Source organism: Salvelinus namaycush, chromosome 1, assembly GCF_016432855.1.
Source record: "Salvelinus namaycush isolate Seneca chromosome 1, SaNama_1.0, whole genome shotgun sequence".
In the NCBI taxonomy this organism is placed as follows: domain Eukaryota; kingdom Metazoa; phylum Chordata; class Actinopteri; order Salmoniformes; family Salmonidae; genus Salvelinus; species Salvelinus namaycush.
Genome location: NC_052307.1, coordinates 25,669,692 through 25,695,431, shown reverse-complemented (window position 1 = coordinate 25,695,431; position 25,740 = coordinate 25,669,692). Strand labels below are relative to the sequence as shown.

General features: G+C 43.0%; 1 protein-coding gene across 2 annotated transcripts in view; it reads left to right on the top strand.

Moving 5' to 3' along the window:
- Positions 1-4,400: 4,400 nt before the first annotated feature.
- The window catches only part of LOC120019786 (adhesion G protein-coupled receptor A2-like), a 63,341-nt gene continuing 42,001 nt past the window's right edge, over positions 4,401-25,740 (top strand). Inside the window, exons 1-2 of one of the 2 annotated variants that reach the window (XM_038963230.1) lie at positions 4,401-4,954; positions 5,068-5,373. In XM_038963230.1, coding sequence (XP_038819158.1) covers positions 5,129-5,373 — 245 coding nt within the window. In that variant the 5' untranslated portion in view covers positions 4,401-4,954; positions 5,068-5,128. Of the gene's footprint in view, positions 5,374-25,740 lie in introns of both variants that reach the window. The other variant, XM_038963293.1, reaches the window with a different exon arrangement.

Below are 25,740 nucleotides of genomic sequence, written 5' to 3'. Positions count from 1 at the left end.
AAACCTGTGATTGTATTAGCCACTTTGAAGACGACAGTGCTCGTTGTACTGGTGTGTAATGTGAGGTTGGGAAGAGCCAGCGGAAATGCCCAAGAGGGATCATCACATTCCTACTCCATCCTGACGTCACTTCCACCCAACCTCTTTCAACACTGAATCTCACTCTTCTCTCCTCAGATCTTCAGCTTCTCAGCTGGTCCCTCCACCTTTCCTTCCTTCCGTTCCCCCTCTTACCATATTCCACCTGGAATGGAGTCCAGATGTGGAACGGAGAGAGGGAGAGATTGCAATGGGGGAGGAGAGGGAGGAGGAGGGGGGGGGGGGGTATGCAGAGAGAATCTTGGAACGACATTAAAGTTTGTCTGGATGCCATTAAGTACAATTTGATGTTATGTGCCGTTTGGGACGTGAAACTGTGCTCTCCAGATGAGAGAGATTTGGGGTCTGGTGAGCGGGAGTTGGAGGGGGTGTTGTTCTTGAAGCCTTATTTAACGGCTTGGATAAATAGCCCTCTGTTTCATCGCTGAGCAGGCACCTATCCACTCTTTCTGGTTTCCTTAAGAAATCATGCTGTCTCTCTGAGCCTGCTCCAGTGTACAGTATCACATACAGGAATAACAAACCGGGGGTCTGCAGGGTGGGTCAGAGCACACTGCACCATTGTACGACCGGGCATGCTAGCATGACTTGAGGTGCCTGCCTTTTGGATATGTCTGTGAATACATGTCACCCCCAACTGCACCAAGACCCCTTTCAAATACTCTCCTGGTTCACCTTTTCATATTTCAAAATGCACTCCAGATTTGAAACTCTAAAGTTTCATTCCTCCCCTGCCTCTCATACTGTATATCAGCAAGTATTTTTAAACAAATGTGTAGAGGGCAGCACTGTTGGGATTTTTTAAAGACAAAGACAGACTTGTTGAAATGGACGCCTGCTGAAAGTTGAATGTTTTTTTTGGAGTGTTCAAAATTGCTTTAGGATACAAAAAGTCTTACCAGGCTGTATCTCATTTTATTCTTTGCTCTCAGCAAAACATAATTTTAGAGTTGGAGGAATTGTAATGGCATTGCCATGGAATCTTGATTTCAACCCATCCGGATCAATAACCATCACAACCCGATATAGTCTACCTTGAAAGCAACTGCAAAACGTACATGTATCTGTAACTTTTAAGCTATACTTCTTTCACCCACATAAAAATGATGCATCTTTTTTTAGATAGGTGATCACTGTGGTTGCCCTTACAATCATTTGGATAACGAACTAAAGCAGACACTTTCATTAGTGATGGGCATAAGCATTAGTTGGGGTCATAATGCTATGAAAACAGTACCGTAAACTAAATCACAACTGCTCACTGGAAGTAAAAGGGACCATCTATTTCAATGACCAGTAGTGTAGTAAGTACTACCGCTTGATCGCTGCCTTTCTTTTCTTATTTTTTTGTTGTTTAAAGCATACGGTGACTCATGGATAAGGCCCCATAATATTGCTTGCTATAGCAACAGGCAATTGGCAGTAGCAGTAGTGTCATTAACCTGTAAAACTCTCTAAACACAATGCTATAGTATTCACTAGGAATATGTTTGCAATAAAAGCAATGTTCACTCAACATGTTATTTCAGTTGCAAATATCCAGTCATGTATAGACCTACAGTGGCAAGAAAAAGTATGTGAACCCTTTGGAATTACCTGGATTTCTGCATAAATTGGTAATACAATTTGATCTGATCTTCATCTAAGTCACAACAATAGACAAACACAGTGTGCTTAAACTAATAACACACAAATTATTGTATTCTTCTTGTCTATATTGAATACATAATTTAAACATTCACAGTATACGTTGGAAAAAGTATGTGAACCCCTAGGTTAATGACTTCTCCAAAAGCTCATTGGAGTCAGGAGTCAGCTAACCTGGAGTCCAATCAATGAGACGAGATTAGAGATGTTGGTTAGAGCTGTCTAGCCCTATAAAAAACACTCACACAATTTGAGTTTGCTATTCACAAGAAGCATTGCCTGGTGTGAACCATACCTCAAATAAAAGAAATCTCAGAAGACTTAAGATTAAGGATTGTTGACTTGCATAAAGCTGGAAAGGGTTACAAAAGTATCTCTAAAAGCCTTGATGTTCATCAGTCCATGGTAAGACAAATTGTCTATAAATGGAGAAAGTTCAGCACTGTTGCTACTCTCCCTAGGAGTGGCCGTCCTGCAAAAAATGACTGCAAGAGCACAGCGCAGAATGCTCAATGAGGTTAAGAAGAATCCTAGAGTGTGAGCTAGACTTACAGAAATCTCTGGAACATGCTAACATCTCTGTTGACGAGTCTACGATACGTAAAACACTAAACAAGAATGGTGTTCATGGGAGGACACCACAGAAGAAGCCATTGCTGTCCAAGAAAAACATTGCTGCACGTCTGAAGTTTGCAGAAGTGCAGCTGGATTTTCCATAGTGCTACTGGCAAAATATTCTGTGGACAGATGAAACTACAATTGAGTTGTTGTTTGGAAGGAACACACAACAGTATGTGTGGAGAAAAAAAAGGCACACCAACATCAAAAACTTATCCCAACTGTAAAGTATGGTGGAGGGAGCATCATGGTTTGGGGCTGCTTTGCTGCCTCAGGACATGGACAGCTTACTCTCATCGATGGAAAAATGAATTCCCAAGTTTATCAAAACATTTTGCAGAAGAGGCTGTCTGTCAATTGAAGCTCAACAGAAGTTGGGTGATGCAACAGGACAACGACCCAAAACACAGAAGTAAATCAACCACAGAATGGCTTCAACAGAAGAAAATACGCCTTCTGGAGTGGCCCAGTCAGAGTCCTGACCTCAACCCAATTGAGATGCTGTGGCATGACCTCAAGAGAGCGGTTCACACCAGACATCCCAAGAATATTGCTTAGCTGAAACAATTTTGTAAAGAGGAATGGTCCAAAATTCCTCCTGACCTTTGTGCAGGTCTGATCCGCAACTACAGAAAATGTTTCATTGGGGTTATCGCTGCCAAAGGAGGGTCAAGAGTTCACATCCAAGAGTTCACATACATTTTCCACCCTGCACTGTGAATGTTTACACGGTGTGTTCAATAAAGACATGAAAATGTGTAATTGTTTGTGTGTTATTAGTTTAAACAGATTGTGTTTGTCTATTGTTGTGACTTAGATGAAGATCAGATCAAATTGTATGACCAATTTATGCAGAAATCCAGGTAATTCCAAAGGGTTCACATACTTTTTCTTGCCACTGTAACAGGCCAACATAGCTGACCCATCGAGAAAGGCTGATTTAAGCTCCTCAAGCTGTGACCTTAGCTTCTAACATGATAGCTTCAGCCCTCATAACATTATGGCCTCACTACATTCTTCCTAAAGCTGGGAGGAGTTGATTTATGTGAATCTGATCTCTCCTGATGGGCAAAAGCAAAAGTTCAGAAAACCCTCTTGTAATGTAAGAAAAATGTCAAAATCATCTATTAACAAGGAACATTTAGAGGTTCACTGACTTTCTTTTGCTCTCATAACCCATGTGCTCATTGAAGCAAAGACCTTTTCCAGTCTTCTATAACCTTGGTCACACCCAAGATCTTGGGTGGATTGAAGTCCATGGGAAACTTGCAAATGATCACTAGTGCCCAAAGATTGGTAAGGTCAAGATACATATGAATGGCCACCTTCTTCTTACCGCATGTGTTGAAATCCAGCAGCAAGGCAAATCCCTGGATGTTGGCTTGTATAAATACTACATCTACCTGCAAAAATATTACAGCAACAGGGGATCATGCATAATCAAATGCATTGTTATCAAAAGAGTGTAGTCAGTCAGAGAGTCACTTGTACATCTGGGGTCGTTTGCAAGTTTTTGATATCTATTCATCACCTGATAACCAATACTGTAGATCTACTTTTAAAGACAAGTATTGCATTTCTGCTGTACTTCAGAGCAAGCTACACTGCAGGATATGGTAATTAATGAAGTATTTGATTTGTGACTACTGTATTAATGAAATATAAATTGTCATTGTTAATTAAATAAACGTTTGGTTATGACTATTGATGCCATATTGATATTACAGTTATCAGTTGAACTCTTCTTTATAAATGTCAATTTATGGTACATGAACATGTATTATGCGCAGCATCATTTCATGTCGTTGGTATGTTTAAAAATGTCAGATGTGCACAGTGCACCCCCTTCATTTGCAGATCTACTTTCAGACAGACTGTAGTCTTGCTACCATAAACATTAAGGCTGGCTACTGGTGATACAAAAGAATTGAGAGCAGACAAGTTAAACTTTCAAAGCGGGATCTGCGCTAGGACCCCGCGTATCAGCGCGTAGCAGGCGACGGAATGCGCGCACTGGGGTAGTAACTGAATTTCAGTGTGACAGAGTGGCAAGCAGAACCGCTAGATTTTGGGAATACAGAGGATCCGATCAGGACCCGTTCTATCGTCTACCAAATTAACTCAGTTACTTTCAGACAAAGTTTAATTTAAGTTGACACCCGAAGAAATCTTCAGAACATCGTGCCAAACTTATTTCTAAATCTATTAATTCAACTTAAACGGTGGAGGGTATCAGATCTTATTCAATTCAGTATGGAATTTGATTAAAATCACTGAAGTTTGGATATAGGTGGTTTGGACAGATAATGGTAACCAAATTCTATTTGTGACAATCAAATCCAGTGTTGACGCGTTGAAGTGTGTATCAAGGAGATACCATGTGACGGAAAATTGGACAAATACTTAATCTTCATCTCGAATCTTCACATTTCAAGTAGAGTTTTAATTCAGGACAACTGAACGGGGTGAGCTTTACTGGTATTTTCTTAAAGATGAAAGCCACATAGGACTATGCGCGCACGAAGTTGCCATGACATAATGGGAAGCTAGAATATTGGGAGTACCAAATACTGGGAATGCCTTATTACTAGTAAGTTTCTAACATCTTTGAATTTGAATTTAAACGGAAATTGGCCATTTGTCACACATTTGTAAACAAAAAAAAGCACAAAAAAAACTGTTTTCTTCCTGTCATCGCCCCAGGCACCTTCGTGGTGGAGAAATGGGATGACAGGGGGCAGCTGAGGTGAGACTGATAAGGACAATGATTGTGCCCGGCGTTGGCATCCCGCTCCCGGAGCGTCTGTTGCTGATGTTGGTCCTGCTGTCTGTCTCTGAGTCGAGGCTCACTCAAGCTTGCCCTGGGCTCATCACTAGTGGCTGCAGCTGTACAGATGAACGCTCCAAAGCCCACTCCACTCAAACTGTTCGGAATAGAGTCAGCTGCGGTAACGAAGAACTTTCTGAAACTCCAGAATCCGGCCTGCTACCGAACCAGACCGTTACATTGTAAGTCATACATGCTTATTTTTTTCCCGCTTAAAACTGCGAATTTAAAATAAAAATTAGTTTGATTCAAACTTTGAAGGAGGAGATGGGGTCTGGGCATCATGAGTGCCCAAACCCAAATTCCAAACACTGTAGAATGATGTATCACTAGTATGATGTAGATATTATATAAAATAATGTTGATAGGGCTACATGTTCATCATTAAGAAACTCTGTTGGGCTTTATTATAGCCCAGAACTGAGTAAGAGAAAAAACATTTGAATAAATAATTCTAGAGGATGATAGAAGGGGCAAAGTGCCAACGTGTAAATGGATTATGGGAAATCTACACCTTAGAGGATAGTTGAAGTTGTGGCAAATGTTGGTATCATATTCATCTTAACAGTGTTATACACTGACTATAACTGAATATACACATGAGAAAATACATTATAACCTAGTGTTCACATGCTATGGTAGTATCCACTGTTAGTAGTTGCTGGACCCTTGACTTTATGAACATTTGAACACTTTATGCATGGCATATGCTGATAAACCCTCCAAACCTGACCTTGCAGTCTCAGTTATGATGGTATTTAATGACTGCCTGAGGTAATGGACATGGTTTTGGCCCAAAAAGACCAGAAGTTTACAGCGGCATAGTAACAGACCACATGAGCTGAAAGCTCAAGTCCAATGTCAGTTGTGTCTCTGAAAAGCACAATGTAGGAAGTCTGGTCTGGTCTGGACTGGTGTGGATCCTGACGGAAGACTTTGTGAAGTAAAGCCATCATCTGGCCCTGCCCCTTTGTCACAACTCTGTCACTTTAAATCTGCTTCTGACGCAAGGAAACACACTGGGGTTCAGTTCCCTCCTCCCTCCTCGCTCCCCACACCCACCCCACAATCCAGCTGACTTGGCCTTGCTAAACTAGAATAAACAGAAACACATTTCTTCTCTTTTTATCCTCCCTCTCTGTGCTTTAATGGCGGCTTGGCTCCTTCCTTTAATACCATAACATCCCAGCAATCTCAGACAGCCGCCTCACAATCGCCTTCTGTTCAGAAAGGAAGGCTGACTGACAGACCGTTGTCCAGCCGACCAGCCCATGGTGAGACCTCACACTGCTGTCTGACACTTCAATCATCCTGTATCACTGTTAGTCTGATAGACTATTCATGTATGACAGACAATCTGAATTGTTATGATTGATGTGTCTATTCACCAACAAGAGTGGATTTACATTAGTAAAATATGTCTAGTGAGATCTATCTCGCTTCAACATCAGATTTGCAACTTTTCACTTTACACTAGCCTTGGATGTGGTGTGGCCATAGCCAGATTCCTGCTTCAGACGTCCACATACAGTGCCTTCAGAAAGTATTCAGACCCCTTGCCTTTATCCAAATTTTGTTATGTTACAGCCTTTTTCTAAAATGGATTAAATAAATAAAAACCTCACACAATACCCCATAATGACAAAGCAGAAACAGGTTTTTAGACATTTTTGCAAATGGATTAAAAATAAAAAACAGAAATACCTTATTTACATAAGTATTCAGACCCTTTGCTATGAGACTCGAAATTGAGCTCAGGTGCATCCTGTTTCCATTGGTCATCCTTGAGATGTTTCTACAACTTGATTGGAGTCCACCTGTGGTCAATTCTATTGATTGGACATGATTTGGAAAGTCACAAACATGTCCATGTAAGGTCCCACAGTTGACAGTGCAAGTCAGAGCAAAAACGAAAAAATAAATACAAATAAAATAAAACCCATGAGGTCGAAGGAATTGTCTATAGAGCTCCGAGACAGGATTGTGTTGAGGCACAGATCTGGGGAAGGGTACCAAAAAATGTCTGCAGCATTGAAGGTCCCCAAGAACACAGTGGCCTCCATCATTCTTAAATGGAAGAAGTTTGGAACCACCAAGACTCTTCCTAGAGCTGGCCGCCCGTCCAAACTGAGCAATCGGGGGAGAAGGGCCTTGGTCAGGGATGTGACCAATAACTCAATGGTCATGCTGACAGAGCTCTAAAGTTCCTCTGTGGAGATGGGAGAACCTTCCAGAAGGACAACCATCTCTGCAGCACTCCACCAATCGGGCCTTTATGGTAGAGTGGCTAGACGGAAGCCACTCCTCAGTAAAAGGCACATGACAGCCTGCTTGGAGTTTGCCAAAAGGCACCTAAATACTCTCAGACCACGAGAAACAAGATTCTCTGGTTTGATGAAACCAAGATTGAGCTCTTTGGCCTGAATGCCAAGCGTCATGTTTGGAGGAAACCTAGCACCATCCCTACGGTGAAGCATGGTGGTGGCAGCATCATGCTGTGGGGATGGTTTTCAACAGCAGGGACTGGGAAACTAGTCAGGATCAAGGCAAAGATGAACGGAGCAAAGTACAGAGACATACTTAATGAAAACCTGCTCCAGAGCGTTCAGGACCTCAGACTGGGGCGATGTTTCACCTTCCAACAGTACAACAACCCTAAGCACACAGCCAAGACAACGCAGGAGTGGCTTCGGGACAAGTCTCTGAATGTCCTTGAGTGGCCAAGCCAAAGCCCGGACTTGAACCTGATCAAACATCTCTGGAGAGACCTGAAAATAGCTGTGCAGCAATGCTCCCCATCCAACCTGACAAAGCTTGAGAGACTCTACAGAGAAGAATGGGAGAAACTCCCTAAATACAGGTGTGCCCAGCTGGGTACAACTGTATTTCAGGAGTTTCTCCCATTCTTCAACAAAGTACTGAGTAAAGGGTCTGAATACTTATGTAAATGTGTCATTTCCGTAAAAATGTTTTTTCTAAATTAGCAAACATTTCTAAAAACCTGTTTTTGTTTTTTCATTATGGGGTATTGTGTATAGATTGATGAGGACAAAAACTATTTAATACATTTTAGAATAAGGCTGTAACCTAACAAAATTTGGAAAAAGTCAAGGGGTCTGAATACTTTACAAAGGCACTGTACATAGGTTTGGGTTGCTCCTAGCAGAACTAGGCGAAGGGACCATCTGTGCTCTCATACTCCCTCAGGGATGGTTAGAAATGTACAGAATGGGGCCCTGGAGGAAAATGGGGGAGGGTCATGCTTTTTCAATTTCAGTCAGGGGGAGGGTTTAGTCTTTTTTACATCTAGTCCAGTGGAGGGTCATGTAATGTCATTTGTAATTCATGAAATTCTTATATTTCTCAGTGTTTTAGAATTTGTTGCTTATTAGTCTATATATACAATATATCGATGTGTGCCCAATGCCACCCCTCATCTCTGATTCTCCGCTAGGCGCGCAATATCAAGTGTGTGTATTGGCTAATTAGCGTGGTCTCAATCAAATTATTCATAACAATTTCTATCTATCTGCGTGCCATTTATGATTTTCATATGCACATTTTCATGGAACAGTTTCATTACAATAATAACGTTTTCATTTCTCAAAATCATTGTCACGTGGTTAATCATAAAAATATGAATTTAAATGATGAAAATCTACAAGTTTGAAATTCAGCTAATGTGACCATCAGCCTCTGCCATATGTACACATTGATACACCATGAGCCATTGGCAGCTAAAGAAATGAGCGCATGGAACTCAGAGATAGTCTATAGGCCAAGGCAGCAGTAGTCCTATAACTTCCATTGTCAACTAATTATCCTAATGAAAATCCAGGTTCATTCAATCGCATTCATCTCTCTACTCCACCTGTCTGCCTCCCTTTCTATCTGTCTTGACTAGCTATTGCTAGTGAAGTGCAATTTTTAAAATCAAATCAATCAACTGGGTCCAGCCCGAAGCTGTTGCTAGCGAACTTGCAACATTGTATCAACTAGCCTGTTCTGGGCTCTCAAGAGTTTCCCGTGCACACTGCTGTGAGAAATGTGTTTAACTATTTTATCACGTTTCCACTAGATATATGGGATCACCAGAGCATTGCATTTTGCTCTTTCACACCAAGGATTGTGATTATCAAGGGGGAGAGTGTTGGAAAGATTTTTCAAATAGGCTACTGTGAGGAACTATTATCATTAGCAATGGATGTAAAAAAAAATATATACAGTTGAAGTCGGTTTACACCTTGGCCAAATATATTTAAACTCAGTTTTTCACAATTCCTGACATTTAATCCAAGTAAAAATTCCCTGTCTTAGGTCAGTTAGGATCACCACTTTATTTTAAGAATGTGAAATATCAGAATAATAGTAGAGAGAATGATTTATTTCATCTTTTATTTCTTTCATCACATTCCCAGTGGGTCAGAAGTTTACATACACTCAATAAGTATATGGTAGCGTTTCCTTTAAATTGTTTAACTTGGGTCAAACATTTCGGGCAGCCTTCCACAAGCTTCCCACAATACGTTGGGTGAATTTTGGCACCTTCCTCCTGACAGAGCTGGTGTAACTGAGTCAGATTTGTAGGCCTCCTTGCTCGCACATGCTTTTTCAGTTCTGCCCACAAATTTTCTATAGAGGTCAGAGCTTTGTGATGGCCACTCCAATACCTTGACTTTGTTGTCCTTAAGCCATTTTGCCACAACTTTGGAAGTATGCTTGGGGTCATTGTCCATTTGGAAGACCCATTTGCTTCCTGACTGATGTCTTGAGATGTTGCTTCAATATATCCACATCATTTTCCATCCTCATGATGCCATCTATTTTGTGAAGTGCACCAGTCCCTCCTGCAGCAAAGTACCCCCACAACATGATGCTGCCACCCCCGTGCTTCACGGTTGGGATGGTGTTCTTCGGCTTGCAAGCATCCCCCTTTTTCCTCCAAACATAACGATGATCATTATGGCCAAACAGTTCTATTTTTGTTTCATCAGACCAGAGGACATTTCTCCAAAAAGTACAATATTTGTCCCCATGTGCAGTTACAAACCGTAGTCTGACTTTTTTTATGGCGGTTTTGGAGCAGGGGTTTCTTCCTTGCTGAGCAGCCTTTCAGGTTATGTTGATATAGGACTCGTTTTACTGTGGATATAAATACTTTTGTACTGGTTTCCTCCAACATCTTCACAAGGTCCTTTGCTGTTGTTCTGGGATTGATTTGCACTTTTCGCACCAAAGTACGTTCATCTCTAGGAGACAGAACGTGTCTCCTTCCTGAGCGGTATGACGGCTGCGTGGTCCCATGGTGTCTATACTTGCGTACTATTGTTTGTACAGATGAACGTGGTAGGCGTTTGGAAATTGCTGGATGAACCAGACTTGTAGAGGTCTACAATTTATTTCTTGGCTGGTATCTTTTGATTTTCCCATGATGTCAAGCAAAGAGGCACTGAGTTTGAAGGTAGGCCTTGAAATACATCCACAGATACACCTCCAATTGACTCAAATTATGTAAATTAGCCTATAAGAAGCTTCTAAAGCCATGACATCATTTTCTGGAATTTTCCAAGCTGTTTAAAGCCACAGTCAACTTAGTGCATGTTAACTTCTGACCCACTGGAATTGTGATACAGTGAATTATAAGTGAAATAATCTGTCTGTAAACAATTGTTGGAAAAATTACTTGTGTCATGCACACAGTAGATGTCCTAACCGACTTGCCAAAACTATAGTTTGTTAACAAAAAATTTGTGGAGTGGTTGAAAAACGAGTTTTCATGATTCCAACCTAAGTGTATGTAAAGTTCCGACATCAACTGTATGACTTTAATGATTTACTGTGTGAGGTGAAGAAAAAATGACTGAGAAGCTCAGCTTATTAGTGGTGGATGTGGCGAGTTGAGACAATCAGAAATCAGACCTCCTCAAAGGGGCACGTTCCTACATTTGCATGCAGCAGGCCAGGTACATCAATGCATGCTCAAGTGCTCACTCCGTCAACATTAACAGGACAGAGAAACCAGATACATGCTCATTGCTCACATAGAGCGCTCCAAACAAAATAATAATAATGATTATTTTTTAAATCGTAGGCCTAAATGATGGTATGAAATAAACAAAAACGTGTTTCTCACAGGTGTAGCAGGTTGTGAACTCTGCAAACAACTTTTCCACTCTGAGAATGAGAACTGTAAAATACTGTAGGCCTAGTTAATACATGCTTTAACTGAAATGAATGTACCAAATGACAGGGAGTAACGGTACATGTACTACTGGTGGCATATATAATGGGGAATTGATCAAATATAAACAAACAAAGGGCAAACAGTTCACACAATGAAACAATGAATGCGCAAGAACTGTCGAAAGACAGCTAAGCACATTCTGGAGAGCTGAGATCATTCTGGATTGAAACATGTCTATATCTTACCTACACACATCTTCTTGTCTCAACTTTTTAAATTATACCCAAGACATATTATCTTCACATATATTTTAGATGATTTTCTCTGACAGCCGCAACTCAATAATCACCTAGGCTGTTTGCCATGCACGCTGCCCAAATTGTGGGCTCCCCAACTAGGCATAGTGCTACGTGCTTGTGATTTGAAACAATCCACAGCAATTTTTTTAAAGGACCTAGTGATCCTCTGTGGCTAAGTCATACTCTCTGGAGAAGTATTTTTAATTATTTTATTTAAATTTACTAGGGGAAACTAAGTTTGGAGTTATGTTTATAAGAACATGTACTTCCATCCCGAGTCTTTTGTGCTGCTGGGATGGTGTAAATAAAATTGGGCTGCATTACACACTGTTATGGGTATTCCAAGAAGATCAACTTTGATGTCTTGCTATAATTGATTTGAATAAAAACAATATGTTTCTTGCCCATGATGTATTTATCAGAGTTATTGACCTCACAATATGCCAGATTCGAGTAATTTACCTAGGCTGTGTTTACACAGGCAGCCCAATTCTGATCTTTCTCCACTAATTGGTCTTTTGACCAATCAGATTGGATTATTTACCAATAATTAGGCAAAATATCAGAAATTGGGATGCCTGTGTAAACGCAGCTATTGTGGTGCTGAAAATGGAAGCGGCAGCAATCATTAGGAATTGGACAGCTCATGGTGCTGAAAGTAGGCAAATTTGAGTAGGCATAATTAATTTCAACCGTCTTCATTTTCATTTGACTTTACAAACACCAAGAGGGCTTTGTGTTGGAGGTTACTTCTTCCTATTTAAGAAATAAGAGGTAGGCCTACGTGTTTGACAGATTAAATTAGGCTATAGGTTGGTATCCATAGATTTGTTGGCCAATTCCTTTACCCACCATGCACTCTTTAATAGCCTACTGTACCTCTGTGTCAGTGAAGGGCTGTTAAAACCAAGACTCAAATTGAGGGGGTATGAGAGGGTATGCCATAGGCCTACCTTTTATTAAAGAACATTGGTAGAAGCATTGGCCTACCCATTGTTAGCTAAAGATTTTGAAGAAAATAAAACAGATCAAATTATATAAAGTCATCTATAGAAGCGCTTTGGGTCTGCGATGCTTTATGCTAGAAACAAGCTGTAAAATACCGGGAAAGATGTGACTCCGATGCATATGGGGATATCGTTGTTTAGTTTCTTTGACATTCAGAAGCTGAGCTACAGCTTCTATAGCCGAGGAGCCAAAAATGTACTTTGCTTGGGAAGTATTCTCATTCTGTCGCTGTCAATTGATTAAGCTGTTCGCTTTCTGTACAATAGAAGATGATCAAACCCAGAAAGCTTTTAGGGAAACACTTGTGACCTTCTCTCGTTGGGTTAAGCCACGGAACAAGAGTAGCTAGCAGTTAAAGCTTACATTTTTCTGTGTTGGTAGGCCTACTCTGTCTGGGATGGAAATTAATTATTTGCTAACAGGGAGAGTTTCATTGCAAACAAGACACAGTGTTTTGGTACTGGAGAGATATGAAAAGATGAACGCATATGCCTGTCTCTCTGTTAATTCTTTGCCTATAATTTCAGTAATTTCTGTGGTATTCTGCTAAGGTCTCCAGACATATAAAATCACGTAGAATTGCATGAAATGTTTATAAAATGAAAATATGTTGATAGATTCAGTGCTTTGACTATAAAGGAGATTTTTCCATCATTACTCTTGTCCATGGTGGTCTACGAACCCACATGGTGGCCCGCAGCCCTGTGCGCAATCAAAATGTTGTCATGTAATTCTTACAGGAGGAAGAACAGTTTCTAAAACTGTGCAAGTGATATAAAACACAAAATATTCATTAATATGCTGTAATGTGTAAACACTTTACCAAGTAGCCAACCTGCTGGCACCAAACCCTTGTAATTACAGTAAAATACTGTGAAACGCGATAGGTAGCCTAGCGGTAGGTAGCCTAGCGGTAGGTAGCCTAGCGGTAGGTAGCCTAGTGGTTAAGAGCGTTGGGAGAGTAATTGAAAGGTCGATGGTTAGAATCCCCTAGCCAACTAGGTGAAAAATCTGTCAATGTGCCCCTGATTCCAAGATGGCGTAGCAGTCAGACATTTGTTTTGTCTTGTCTTGTCCTGTCCCGTGTATATATCGTTTTCTTCGTATATATTTCGTATATATTTTTGATATTTTTGAATCTCAATTTCCATCTACAGACTGAACATACTCTCCTGCAACCCGCCTCACCCAATATGGTATGGATCTGCTATTTTTTATACTTTAGAACCGGAACCCCCATCAGAAGCTAGCCAGCTAACTAGCTACTAGCTAGTAGTCAGTTAGCCACTGCTAGCGGTCATCACCGTTAACTCGGGCATCAGCCAGCCTCAGTCGAGTCAATTCCTGCCAGTCTGCACAGCGCGATATCAACCCAGAGCATATCGGACTGCTCTTTCTCTACCACATCTCCGGATTCCTACCGCAAGCTCTGAACCTTTACACCGGATCATCACAGCTAGCTAGTTGCTATCCGAGTGGCTACTCCTGCCTAACGTCTCTGTCCCAAAGCAAGCACCAGTTAGCCTCGAGCTAGGCCCATCTCCAGGCTAGCCAAAGAGATCCATCAGACAATTCCTGGGCTTCAATACCTCTTTTGCCAATTGGCCTGGACCGTTTGCTGCCGACCCCGAGCCCCGCCGATCCATCACGACTGGTCTGCCGACGTAACCGTCTGAGGGAGTTTCAACAGGCTCTTTTCTCTGTATATATCAATGACGTTGCTCTTGCTGCTGGTGATTCTCTGATCCACCTCTACGCAGACGACACCATTCTGTATACATCTGGCTCTTCTTTGGACACTGTACTAACAAACCTCCAAATGAGCTTCAACGCCATACAACACTCTGGCCTCCAACTGCTTTTAAATGCTAGTAAAACAAAGTGCATGCTCTTCAACCGATTGCTGCCTGCACCCTCCCGCCAGACTAGCATCACTACTCTGGACGGTTCTGACCTAGAATATGTGGACAACTACAAATACCTAGGTGTCTGGTTAGACTGTAAACTTTCCTTCCAGACTCACATTAAGCCTCTCCAATCCAAAATTAAATCTAGAATCGGCTTCCTATTTCGCAACAAAGCCTCCTTCACTCATGCTGCCAAACATAGGCTCGTAAAACTGACCAACTTACCGATCCTACCGATCTACAAAATAGCCTCCAACACTCTACTCAGCAAACTGGATGTAGTCTATCACAGTGCCATCCGTTTTGTCACCAAAGCCCCATATACCACCCACCACTGCGACCTGTGTGCTCTCGTTGGCTGGCCCTCACTACATATTCGTTACCAAACCCACTGGCTCCAGGTCATCTATAAGTCTTTGCTAGGTAAAGCCCCACCTGATCTCAGCTTACTGGTCACCATAGCAACACCCACCCGTAGTACGCGCTCCAGCAGGTATATTTCACTGGTCATCCCCAAAGCCAACACTTCCTTTGGCCGCCTTTCCTTCCAGTTCTCTGCTGCCAATGACTGGAACGAATTGCAAAAATCGCTGAAGCTGGAGTCTTATATCTCCCTCTCTAACTTTAAGCATCAGCTGTCAGAGCAGCTTATCGATCACTGTACCTTTACACAGCCAATCTGTAAATAGCACACCCAACTACCTCATCCCCATATTATTACTTACCCTCTTGCTCTTTTGCACCCCAGTATCTCTACTTGCACATCACCATCTACACATCTATCACTCCAGTGTTAATGCTAAATTGTAATTATTTAGCCCATATGGCCTATTTATTGCCTTACCTCCCTACTCTTCTACATTTGCACACACTGTACATAGATGTTTTCTATTGTGTTATTGACTGTACGTTTGTGTATGTGTAACTCTGTGTTGTTGTTTTTGTCGCACTGCTTTGCTTTATCTTGGCCAGGTCGCAGTTGTAAATGAGAACTTATTCTCAACTGGCCTACCTGGTTAAATAAAGGTGAAATAAAAATAAAAAATAAAATAAATTGAGCAAGGAACTTAACGCTATTTGCTCCTGTAAGTTGCTCTGGATAAGAGTGTCTGCTAAAATGTAAAATGTAGATGTAATACAAACCCCTCCCCTCAATTCATTTGATTAATTCATCCATCCATTCATTCATTCCGATTATGGTAGCATTTACTTTTTTTAACTGTATAATACTGTCAATACACAGTAATTGTTTTGATACCGTATTTATATTACAGTAGAATCCTGAGCTATATGTACACATATGAAGCTGCTACCAAATACTCCAAAGAACACAATGTTTTTACTAATTGAAGTGTTTCCCAAGGTACTCCGCTCCTCCACAATCCCACAATACTCCTTTTCTCTGACCCAGTGGGAGCATCACTCGCCTGTATATGGCGCAGTAAAACCTCAGACTGGGCCATTGGTGCATGCAAAGGAGGTACATCCAGAGGATTTATGCCAGAGGGAGCCCAAGGCGGCTAGCGGTCCATTTATAGGGCCTTGTGTTTTTGCTTAATAAAGGCAGCATAAACATCTGCGGAACACATTTCTCAGAACTAGAGGATAGGAAAGAATTTTAAAAATTGCCTAGGTGGCAGCAGTGGAGGTGATTGAAGATAATATTGCATCCCTGCACCTACTAATTTCACTTTATTTGTTTTCCTACACATGTTTAGCATACCGTGACACTTTTATGTGACTGTGTATTAGGAGCAAACAATTCCTTCCCACATTCATGTGAAAAACTGTCCAAGGCCATCCTTACCATTTCTTTACTGAAATACAAGGTGACTGGAAAGGTAATTTGCAGAAAGCTTTCAATGAATTGCACCAAACACTGATGCTCTCATCCTCACTCACGACATTAGCTCCAGATGTGGAATGTGAAAAGTTGTGTTGATATTCCTGTTATTCCTGACATTCCTTACTCTGTGCAGACTGTATCCTAGGTGCAGTAGGGGGGCTCAGCCTTTGCCTGCTCTGCATCATTCCCTCCCCAGATTTGGTTACCTGTTGCCCAGGCCCTCTCCTGGGGCAGGTTAGAGGAATATCCTGCTCCATGTTTCCATGCAGCCAGCGGTGGAAAGGGCTATGGTGCTAGGGGACACCAGGCCTGACCCAGGTCTTCTGGGGCTGACTGCTACGTTTAATGCAAAACAGCTGGCCCCCATGAACATTCCAGCTGAGGCTGCTCAGCCCATGGGAAATCCCAACGGGGGTTTGTTTATTAAAAGTATTAGTTGGATGTTTGTTGTTCCAGTGGACCATAAAGGAACAAACAGTGAGCCTAACACTGTCACCTCCTCCTGCGACTCACCACACCTTGTGGGCTTTGGATTGGTTGAACAATGTGTGGGAAATTTAAATCAGTTAGGTTGAAGTATATCAGATAGCATTGGATATCCTCCATTAGTGTATGTTAAAATATTTTAAATGGCTGCCCTTTGGTAAATTGTTCATTGACTTACAACTTATCAGTGGTTTAGGGTTACAATTCTATTCCCAGCCTATTCCCAGCCAATTCTCCATGAGTTAGTCATCTTTTCCCTCATTCTCTCTATCTCTCCCTCTTTCTCTCCCTACCTCCCCACCCCTCTATCATGAGTTCATCCACACACAGTAACTCTCAACATAAATATTTAGCCGTCTTGGTAGGATACTGCCATGTCTAAACTCCTTCCAGATGTGAGCCTGCTCAGGGCAGGGCTGTGTTTAGGGCTAATTGCACACGGCTGTGAAGGCGAGGGATAGCAGGGAGAGGGAGAGAAGAGGTATAGCAGTGGGAAGAGGGAGAAGAGGTAGAGAAGGGTGAGAATGAAGGAGAAGAGAGAGAAGAGGTACAGCAGAGGAGAGAGAAAAATGGTAGAACAGAGGGAGAGGGAGAAAAGAGAGAGGGAGAGGCTGAGGCTGAGTCTACAGGCTTGGCAGCATTGTCGGTCGGTGCCGTTTAAGATTAGTGAGGACGATTTGTTTTTAATGAGCATGGTCTTATTTCTATTACAGCATACTGGATGACTGTCATTCATATTCCATTCACCGAGCTCAATGTAACATGGCTAGGCTTAGGCTACTACGTGACACTCAAATTTGCTCTATACCCATCATGAAGTTTACAACGTAGGTGCACAGATCGAGAGAAATATTTGAGTAATCAAGGTGACAGACAGTGACACATTCAATACCGCCTTGCACGCTCTTGCCTGCATCTAGCTGATCTGGGGTGCAAACATAGGTCCAAGCAGTTGCAAAAAGTTCAAATTCAGGTAGGTCCATCCCCGTTTTGTTCCGTTTGCGTGCGTTTAAGAAACGTTTTGCAACAGAATCGACGGAATTAATACAACCATGATCACCCGCACACATAGTTCACTTTCAAAGCAGCCACATACAGCATCATCACTTTGCTAGTAGTATAATTCCTTCTGGCATCTACGCACTGTCCTAGTCTCACCTTTTCCCTTCTCTTGTGGACTTCAGTGCACAACACAAAAAAATCTCTCCAAGCCAAACTTTCCTACGATAACTGTTAACCGCTACACGTCCTACATCGTTGTCACCATATTAGCTAACGTCATAGTCAACACAATCCAATCCATGTGTACAATCACGCAGTACAGTGTACAGCAAGCAGTTTAGCAGTTCATCGGTGGGCCCCGGTGGCAATAAATTAATAAAACCGAAAGATTACCTTGACTTGCTGTGTTGGATAGCCTTAGACAGCTAGCTAACATAAAGACCTTTGTGGAAGTTGTCATAATTACTATGTAAGTCTATGGAAGGGCCTGTGAACCATGATGCGCTTAGGTTTGGTTTTGAAGTCAATGTACCCAGAGGAGGATGGAAAATAGATGTCCTCCAGCTACACCATGGTGCTACTCTACAAAGTGCTGTTGAAGTTACTATAGACCTTAATTGCAAAACAGTGTGTTTTAATAGTTACTTGGTGATGTGGATATATTTAGTTTAGTTTTATCTAAAAAGGATAACTTTTTGTATTTTTCTTAAATTCACTGAGTAGAATGGTCCTCCCCTTCCTCCTCTGAGAAACCTCCACTTGTTCATAGGGATGTGGCCCAGGAGGCTGACTGCTCCCCAGTCTCTGCCTCTCTCTTTGCTTACCGGACCTCAGGCACTGGGGGAAGAGCCAGGGAAGAGACTGAACCTATAGTATAGTTTCGATACAGTAGCATCATTTCATGAAAAGTAATTTGATGTTAACCACCTGGTAATAAGTATTTATTTATTTAGCCAAATATTAGGACTAAATGTTGAATACATTTTCCATTGTGTGTAGCTATATAGTTTTGGGAATGTGTGTGTGTTTGGTTGTGTGTATGTGTGTCTGTGCCTGTGTCAGTGTGTGTCTGTGTGCGTGCATGCATACTTGCGTGTGTGTTATGTAGTTTAGCACTTTGTGAAGGATACAGATAGATCACATTTCTTTTAGCAAGGTCTGGGGAACCATGGATCCTCTGTCTCTAATGGTTAATAACACTGTAGCACTGAGGTGGTGAAAACACATCTTCAGTGGGAGGGAGTGTGCTGTCTATAAGTCTGGGTGGTTATAATTTATGCTTTTATAAAAGTCAAAACCTCTCCCCTCCTTTGCCATTTGTTTTCACTGTTGTCTGTTACTGATGACCTTGGTCCAGCGAGTGCCAACCCAAAGGAGTGGCCGCAGATGTGAGGGGTGGCAGGCTGGGCGGCACCAATGCCTGTCCTTGGCCGTCAGCAGGCACTGAGAGGAATGTGTAGCAGCAGGACACCCCCTCAGACAGCTGCAGTGAGGCTGCTCTCTGCCTGCGTGGGCGCAGTAGGGCCTGGGTTCTGTCCCTACTGTACACCACTGTCTATATGGATTCTAATGGGAGTGTTATAGTGTCTCCCATCCATCCAACATTGTGATCTTCAAGTTTCAAGTTTTATTAGTCGTATGTACGGGATACACATGGTATACACCATCCAACGAAATGCATCTTGGGAGTGGGGTGGGCCGTGTGGTGTTATCAAAAGGGCTAGCAGATGTGCCATTGGTTTGTGTTGGGTCTGTGAGTCAGTATGTGTTGAGACAGGAGTATGTCGATGAAATGTCCCAACAGCCATCTTATCAGCAGAGAGAATTCCAAAAGCTTGGAGTTGTGGAGCACTCGGAACACACAGGCATTCCTGCTGGGAGAGGGTTTATTTATGTGAGGAAAGGTGTTTAGAGGAGGGGGAGTGGACTCTCCTACGTCCACACATGTTAGGTGGGGCTAGGGTTGTTGCGGTGACCCTATTACCACCACATCGTTGGTCACGAGTCATGAAGGTAGTCAAATTCCACATGACATTTAAGTCATGGTAATTATGCTTCTCCAAGCTCTGATGCTCCTGATGGTCATTAGTAGTCTACCAAACTTGCTAACTGCCTGGTACTCAGCACTCTGTTGTTCCTCTAATCACTCTGACATCAATGCAAATGTAATTGAAAATATAATCAAACACTTCATGAGAGCCCATGAGCTCATGTTGCGCAACATTTCAATAGGCTATGCAATTGCGCGAGAAAACAGAGTGATGGTATCACGTTTCAGGCAAGACCCAAATGCAGACTGTGTTGAAGTAACAATGTTTATTACAGCAACAGGGGCAGGCAAACGACAGGTCAAGGCAGGCAGGGGTCGATAATCCAGAGTAGTGGGTCAAAGGTACAGGATGGCAGGCATGCTCAGGGTCAGGTCAGGCAGAGGTCGTTAATCCAGAGTAAGGGCAAAGGTACCGGACGGCAGGCAGGCTCAGGGGCAGGCAGAGTGGTCAGGCAGGCGGGCTCAGAGTCAGGACAGGCAAGGGTCAAAACCAGGAGGGCGAGAAAAATAGTTGAACAAACAAGACAAACTGGCAAAAGACAAACAGAAAACACAGGTATAAGTACCCAGGGGATAATGGGGAAGATGGGCGATGCTTGGAGGGGGGTGGAGACAAGCAGTAGGACAGGTGAAACAGATCAGGGCATGACTGTATCCCCCCCTCTAGGGATGCCACCTGGCATCCTACCTGGTTGAGTGGGGTGTCGGCGTTGTAAATCAGAGATGAGGCCTGGGTCCAGGATGCCCCTAGCGGAGACCCAGCACCTCTCCTCCGGGCCATAACCCTCCCAGTCAACCAGGTACTGGAATCCCCTGCCGCGAGGTCGAACCTTCAGGAGACGTCTCACCGTGTATGCCGGTTGTCCGTTGATGAGATGGGGGAGGGGTGGGCCTGGAAATAGGAGACAAAGGGCTGTGAGACATGGGTTTACATCTAGATACATGAAAAGTAGTAAGTATATGGTGGGTACGGGGCAACAGAGGACGAACAGCAGAGGGGATAATGGTTTGGAGCAAGGGGGAAAGGTCTTGGCTTCCGGGTGTTTAGCCGCAGGGCTTTAGTGGCGTGCCAGCGCATCCGGCCTAACATACTTGGGTACCAGTCGGTGCTGCGGAAGCAAAGTGGCCCGGGCCTTACTGAACCCCTCCCGGAGGTCCTGGTACTCCGCGCGAATAGCGGAGATGTTCGGGGCAATTTCCAAGTCCCCAGGAATACGTCCTGGGGCAAGCAGAGCTGATTTCAGGCAATGAGCGTGGCAGAACGGGCTCCAGCCCACAATGGCACCAGTAGACCAGTCGATCGAGGGATTGTGTCGCTGGAGCCCAGAGAATCCCAATACCACAGGAACCTGTGGAGACGCAATTATCAGGAATTGGATCGTCTCGCTGTGGTTCCCTGATGGGGGTGGCATGGTGGGTGACCCAGCCTATAGTGCACCCGTCCAGCGTTCTAACATCCATGGGAATGGAGAGGGGTTGAGTGGAGATGCCCAGCTCGGACGCCAGGGTAACGTCCATAAGTCTCATATCGGCACCCGAGTTAATGAGAATCTGGAGAGACTTGGACTGGTCGCCCCACAGCATGGTGGCATGGGGAGGGGGGCAAGAAGCAAAGTTATCCTTAAGACCCACCAGAGTACTCATTCCTACCAATGAGCTAGGTCTCTTGAAGGGACAGGTAGACACATAATGACCGGCAGTACCGCAATACAGACACCTCTGGGTGTTAAGTCTGCGTACGCATTCGGCTGGATACAACCCTAGCCCTGCCGAGCTGCATCGGTTTGGGATGAGGCAAATCGGCAGTCTTCGGAGGCTCTTGGAGGAACTCAGGTAAGCTCGGATCCTCTCGGGGACGAATTTCGGAGTTCATCAGATGCAAGGTGGGATCCTTGAGTGAGCGATTGGGACCGCAATCAGACCTCTTCTCCCTCCTACGTTCCCGTAGCTAACCATCGATCCAGATGGTTAAAGTGATGAGTGAGTCGAGATCCTTCGGTAGTTCCCGGGTTGCAAGCTCGTCCTTCCTCTGATAATCCGCGCAGGAACGTGTCGAACAGCGCTTCTGGGTTCCAGGCACCCTCCGCTGCTAGCGTGCGGAAATCCACCGCATAGTCTGCCTCACTGAGGGAGTCCTGCCAAAGCTGGAGTAACTTCCGGGCAGTTTCTCTCCCGAACACCAGAGAATCAAACATTTTTCAAAGGTACAGGACGGCTGGCAGGCTCACTGTCAGGTCAGGCAGAGGTCGGTAATCCAGAGTAGGGGCAAAGGTACCGGACGGCAGGCAGGCTCAGGGTCAGGGGCAGGCAGAGTGGTCAGGCAGGCGGGCTCAGAGTCAGGACAGGCAAGGGTCAAAACCAGGAAGGCGAGAAAAAGGGAGACTGGGAAAAAGCAAGAGTTAAGACAAAACACTGGTTGACTTGAACAAACAAGACAAACTGGCAAGACAAACAGAAAACACAGGTATAAGTACCCAGGGGATAATGGGAAAGATGGGCGACACCTGGAGGGGGGTGGAGACAAGAAGAAGGACAGGTGAAACAGATCAGGGCATGACAGATGGCCTCTACTAAAAATTGGAGGATCAGCTTTCTATAGGCTAGGCCTACTATATGTATTTCTCAACTTTCCTAATATTAAGCACATTTCTTATATTTACAACAGGAGTATAGCCTACCTGGCTGGCATGAAAATATACCACTGGGAAAAGCGTCCTCCATTTGTTATTTAAGTGCATATATTCCTTTTGTTATATTCCCACTGACCCTGTTTTGATACAGGTGCTTGATAATGGTCCATTCTAAATCAAAACAAATTTCAAACATATATTACTTAATATATGTAAAGACAAGATTAAATCAAGAATAGTCTGATGGGTGAAAATATTAGCCTATCACATGTGAATTATATATTATCACTTGTGAATGATTCTCAGCATAAGAAACCATGCCTTGTTTTTGGCGACTTTTTCGAATCATAGTAGACCTACACCTCATAGTAGACCTACACCTCATGTAGCCTAGCTCATAGTAGACCTACACCTCATGTAGCCTAGCTCATAGTAGATCTACACCTCATAGTAGACCTACACCTCATAGTAGACCTACACCTCATGTAGCCTAGCTCATAATAGACCTACACCTCATAGTAGACCTACACCTCACAGTAGACCTACACCTCATGTAGCCTAGCTCATAGGCCTATATGTTTTATAAAGGTTTGTATCACAACTAAAGTGGCCAAATAACTTCTTAAAATGAAGCACATTCATCCGCTTTACAAGGGGTGTAGAGCCTAACTGGCATACATAAGCAGCACGTGAGTTTCAAGTCTGGGAAGACTTTTCCACTAAAGGAACATTCGTGCTTATAGCCTACTACCATGTGCGCATTTCTGTGCTTGTAATGTGAAGAAATAGCCTAATAGTTTATCAACATTTTAAGCTAAATGTTCTGATCTGTTGCGTCAGCCACATTGCGTAAAAAACGTTTTTGTTGATGCTAGTGGTTGTATTAATTTTGGATCTATTGCATCCCACAACTGTCCCAGACTATGTTTGGAACATTTATTTCTCCCACAGAATAGAATAGGTGAACCTTTGTACTATGAGGGATAGTAGATTGACATAGGCTAGTAATTTTGCTGTTCGTTAGACCTACTCATCTTGTTGGCTGACGAAAAGCAAATATGGACAGTTCTTCTTATATCTTCAATATGCACCTCGGAATTGGATAAGGACTCGCGCAGTTACGTCCCCAATGTGTCTGTCTTCACTTGTAGCCTGTGAGAAAGACCCGATCATGTGATGGAGTGTGCAGAACTCAGGGAGAAGTGCACAATGGCCACTGGCCACAAAAGGCATGGATTATTTTAGAATGCATTACGGCCACACAAAGGGGATGCCCCGGGAAATTCTAGGCATTATCAAGTGCTTGTCAAATTGGGAATGAGTGACTGATGCAGTGTGTACAGCCTGTGCAAAAAACAATGCAGAGCTCATGTCTTCTAAGCGACTTTTTTCAAATCATCATTAGAGTCACATCAGGCAGCCTCACAATGTATTAAAACCCGGCTGACGAAATTGTGTGACCACCACAGCCCTAGGTGGGGCACTGGATAGCAATAAATAAATACAAAAAATAAATACAAAAAATAAAAACAAAGGCCTGACACTGGATACCCAGGGCACTATGAACAGCCTCAGCACCTGTCAATGCCACACATACCCAGGACCTGCCTGACTGGGGGCTCAAGGGAAAAGTCACAGCTCTGGAAATAACACTTCTTTGATATCTACTGTATGTTTCCGTTTGTCCATCTCTGATGAATTCATACATTTACATTTTAGTCATTTAGCAGGCTCTGTTATCCAGAGAGACTTACTGATAGTGCATTCATCTTAAGATACTGTGGCTAGGGGGAAGCTAGTTCCACCATTGGGGTGCCAGGAGTGAGAAGGTCTTTGACTGGGCTGAGCGGGATCTAACCTCCCCGTAAGGGTGGGACAGCCAAGAGACCAGAGGTGGCAGAGCGGAGTGCTCTGGTTGGGGTGTAGGGTTTAAGTAATAGTCTGAAGGTCAGGAGGGAAAGTTCCCCTTGCTGCTCCATAGGCAAGCACCATGGTTTTGTAGTGGATGCGAGCTTTGACTGGAAGCCAGTAGGAGGACTTGGAAAGGTTGAACACCAGACGGGCTGCTGACGTTCTGGATAAGTTACAAGGGTGTACATAGTTCATTCATCACTTGAGATTGTTGCTCAAAATGCCACGATCTTCAGACTTGACAAAAACAGAGAAATATGTTGTCATGGCAACATTACACCCTTGATTGACTTTTGTTATTATAATGTTTCCTTTTATACAGCTCCTTCTTATCTTACTCCAAAAAGTAAATGACTCTCTGGTTATTCTTCTCCAGATATAGCCCCCACCCGTCGGTCTGTCTTCCCCTTCCCCTCTCTTCCCCGTGCTGAACCACAGAAATGGCCTCCAGAGTTTCTGCTTTGGGAGCAGTAGACTGCAGACCCACAGAATAAGGCGGTGGGTGTCCGTGCTGAGAATGCATGCGGTCACAAGTTTGTGTGTGTGACCACTTCTGTGTAAGTGTTTGTGTGATACTGAGAATTGATATCTGAAGATAGTAAGAATATCCACCCGTATGTTTAATGTTGGACATATTTCAGATAGTTCTACTTAATTTGTCTAATGTTTATAATACCTCAAAATGTACCCTCATCAGTTCTGATTTACTGGTTGAAATTAATCATTGAATTAGTGAAAAAGAAAACAATGCATTTGCTCTCTTTTGAACTAAAACATGATTATGTTTGATAAATGGGTTAAATGTGTCATAAAAATAAATGGTTCCTCGACTATAATTATACAAACTGAGATATCATCGTTGTAAAAGCTTACACTAAGAACATCTTTCTGGTAAATTATATGAGAACCATTTGCATGGTGTGAAAATTGGTCCGATTGAACAAATTCTAAGGGAACAATGGCTTTACAGACGCCCGTTACCCAGTAATTGGAGTGGAGTTATGAAACCTGTTGATTGTATTCCACTTTACTTAGCGTTACAGAGCCACTCAATACGACAACACCCATTTCTACAATAGATATGTATTGCATGAAACAAACAGTGTCTAACTCACCATCTAGCCAAACAGCATTGTTAAGTTATTTGGGTCAGAATGATTTTGGCCCTATCCTTTGTAAAAGCAAACCCATTTCCCAGCAGTCTTTGCATTGGAGCAGAAAACAGA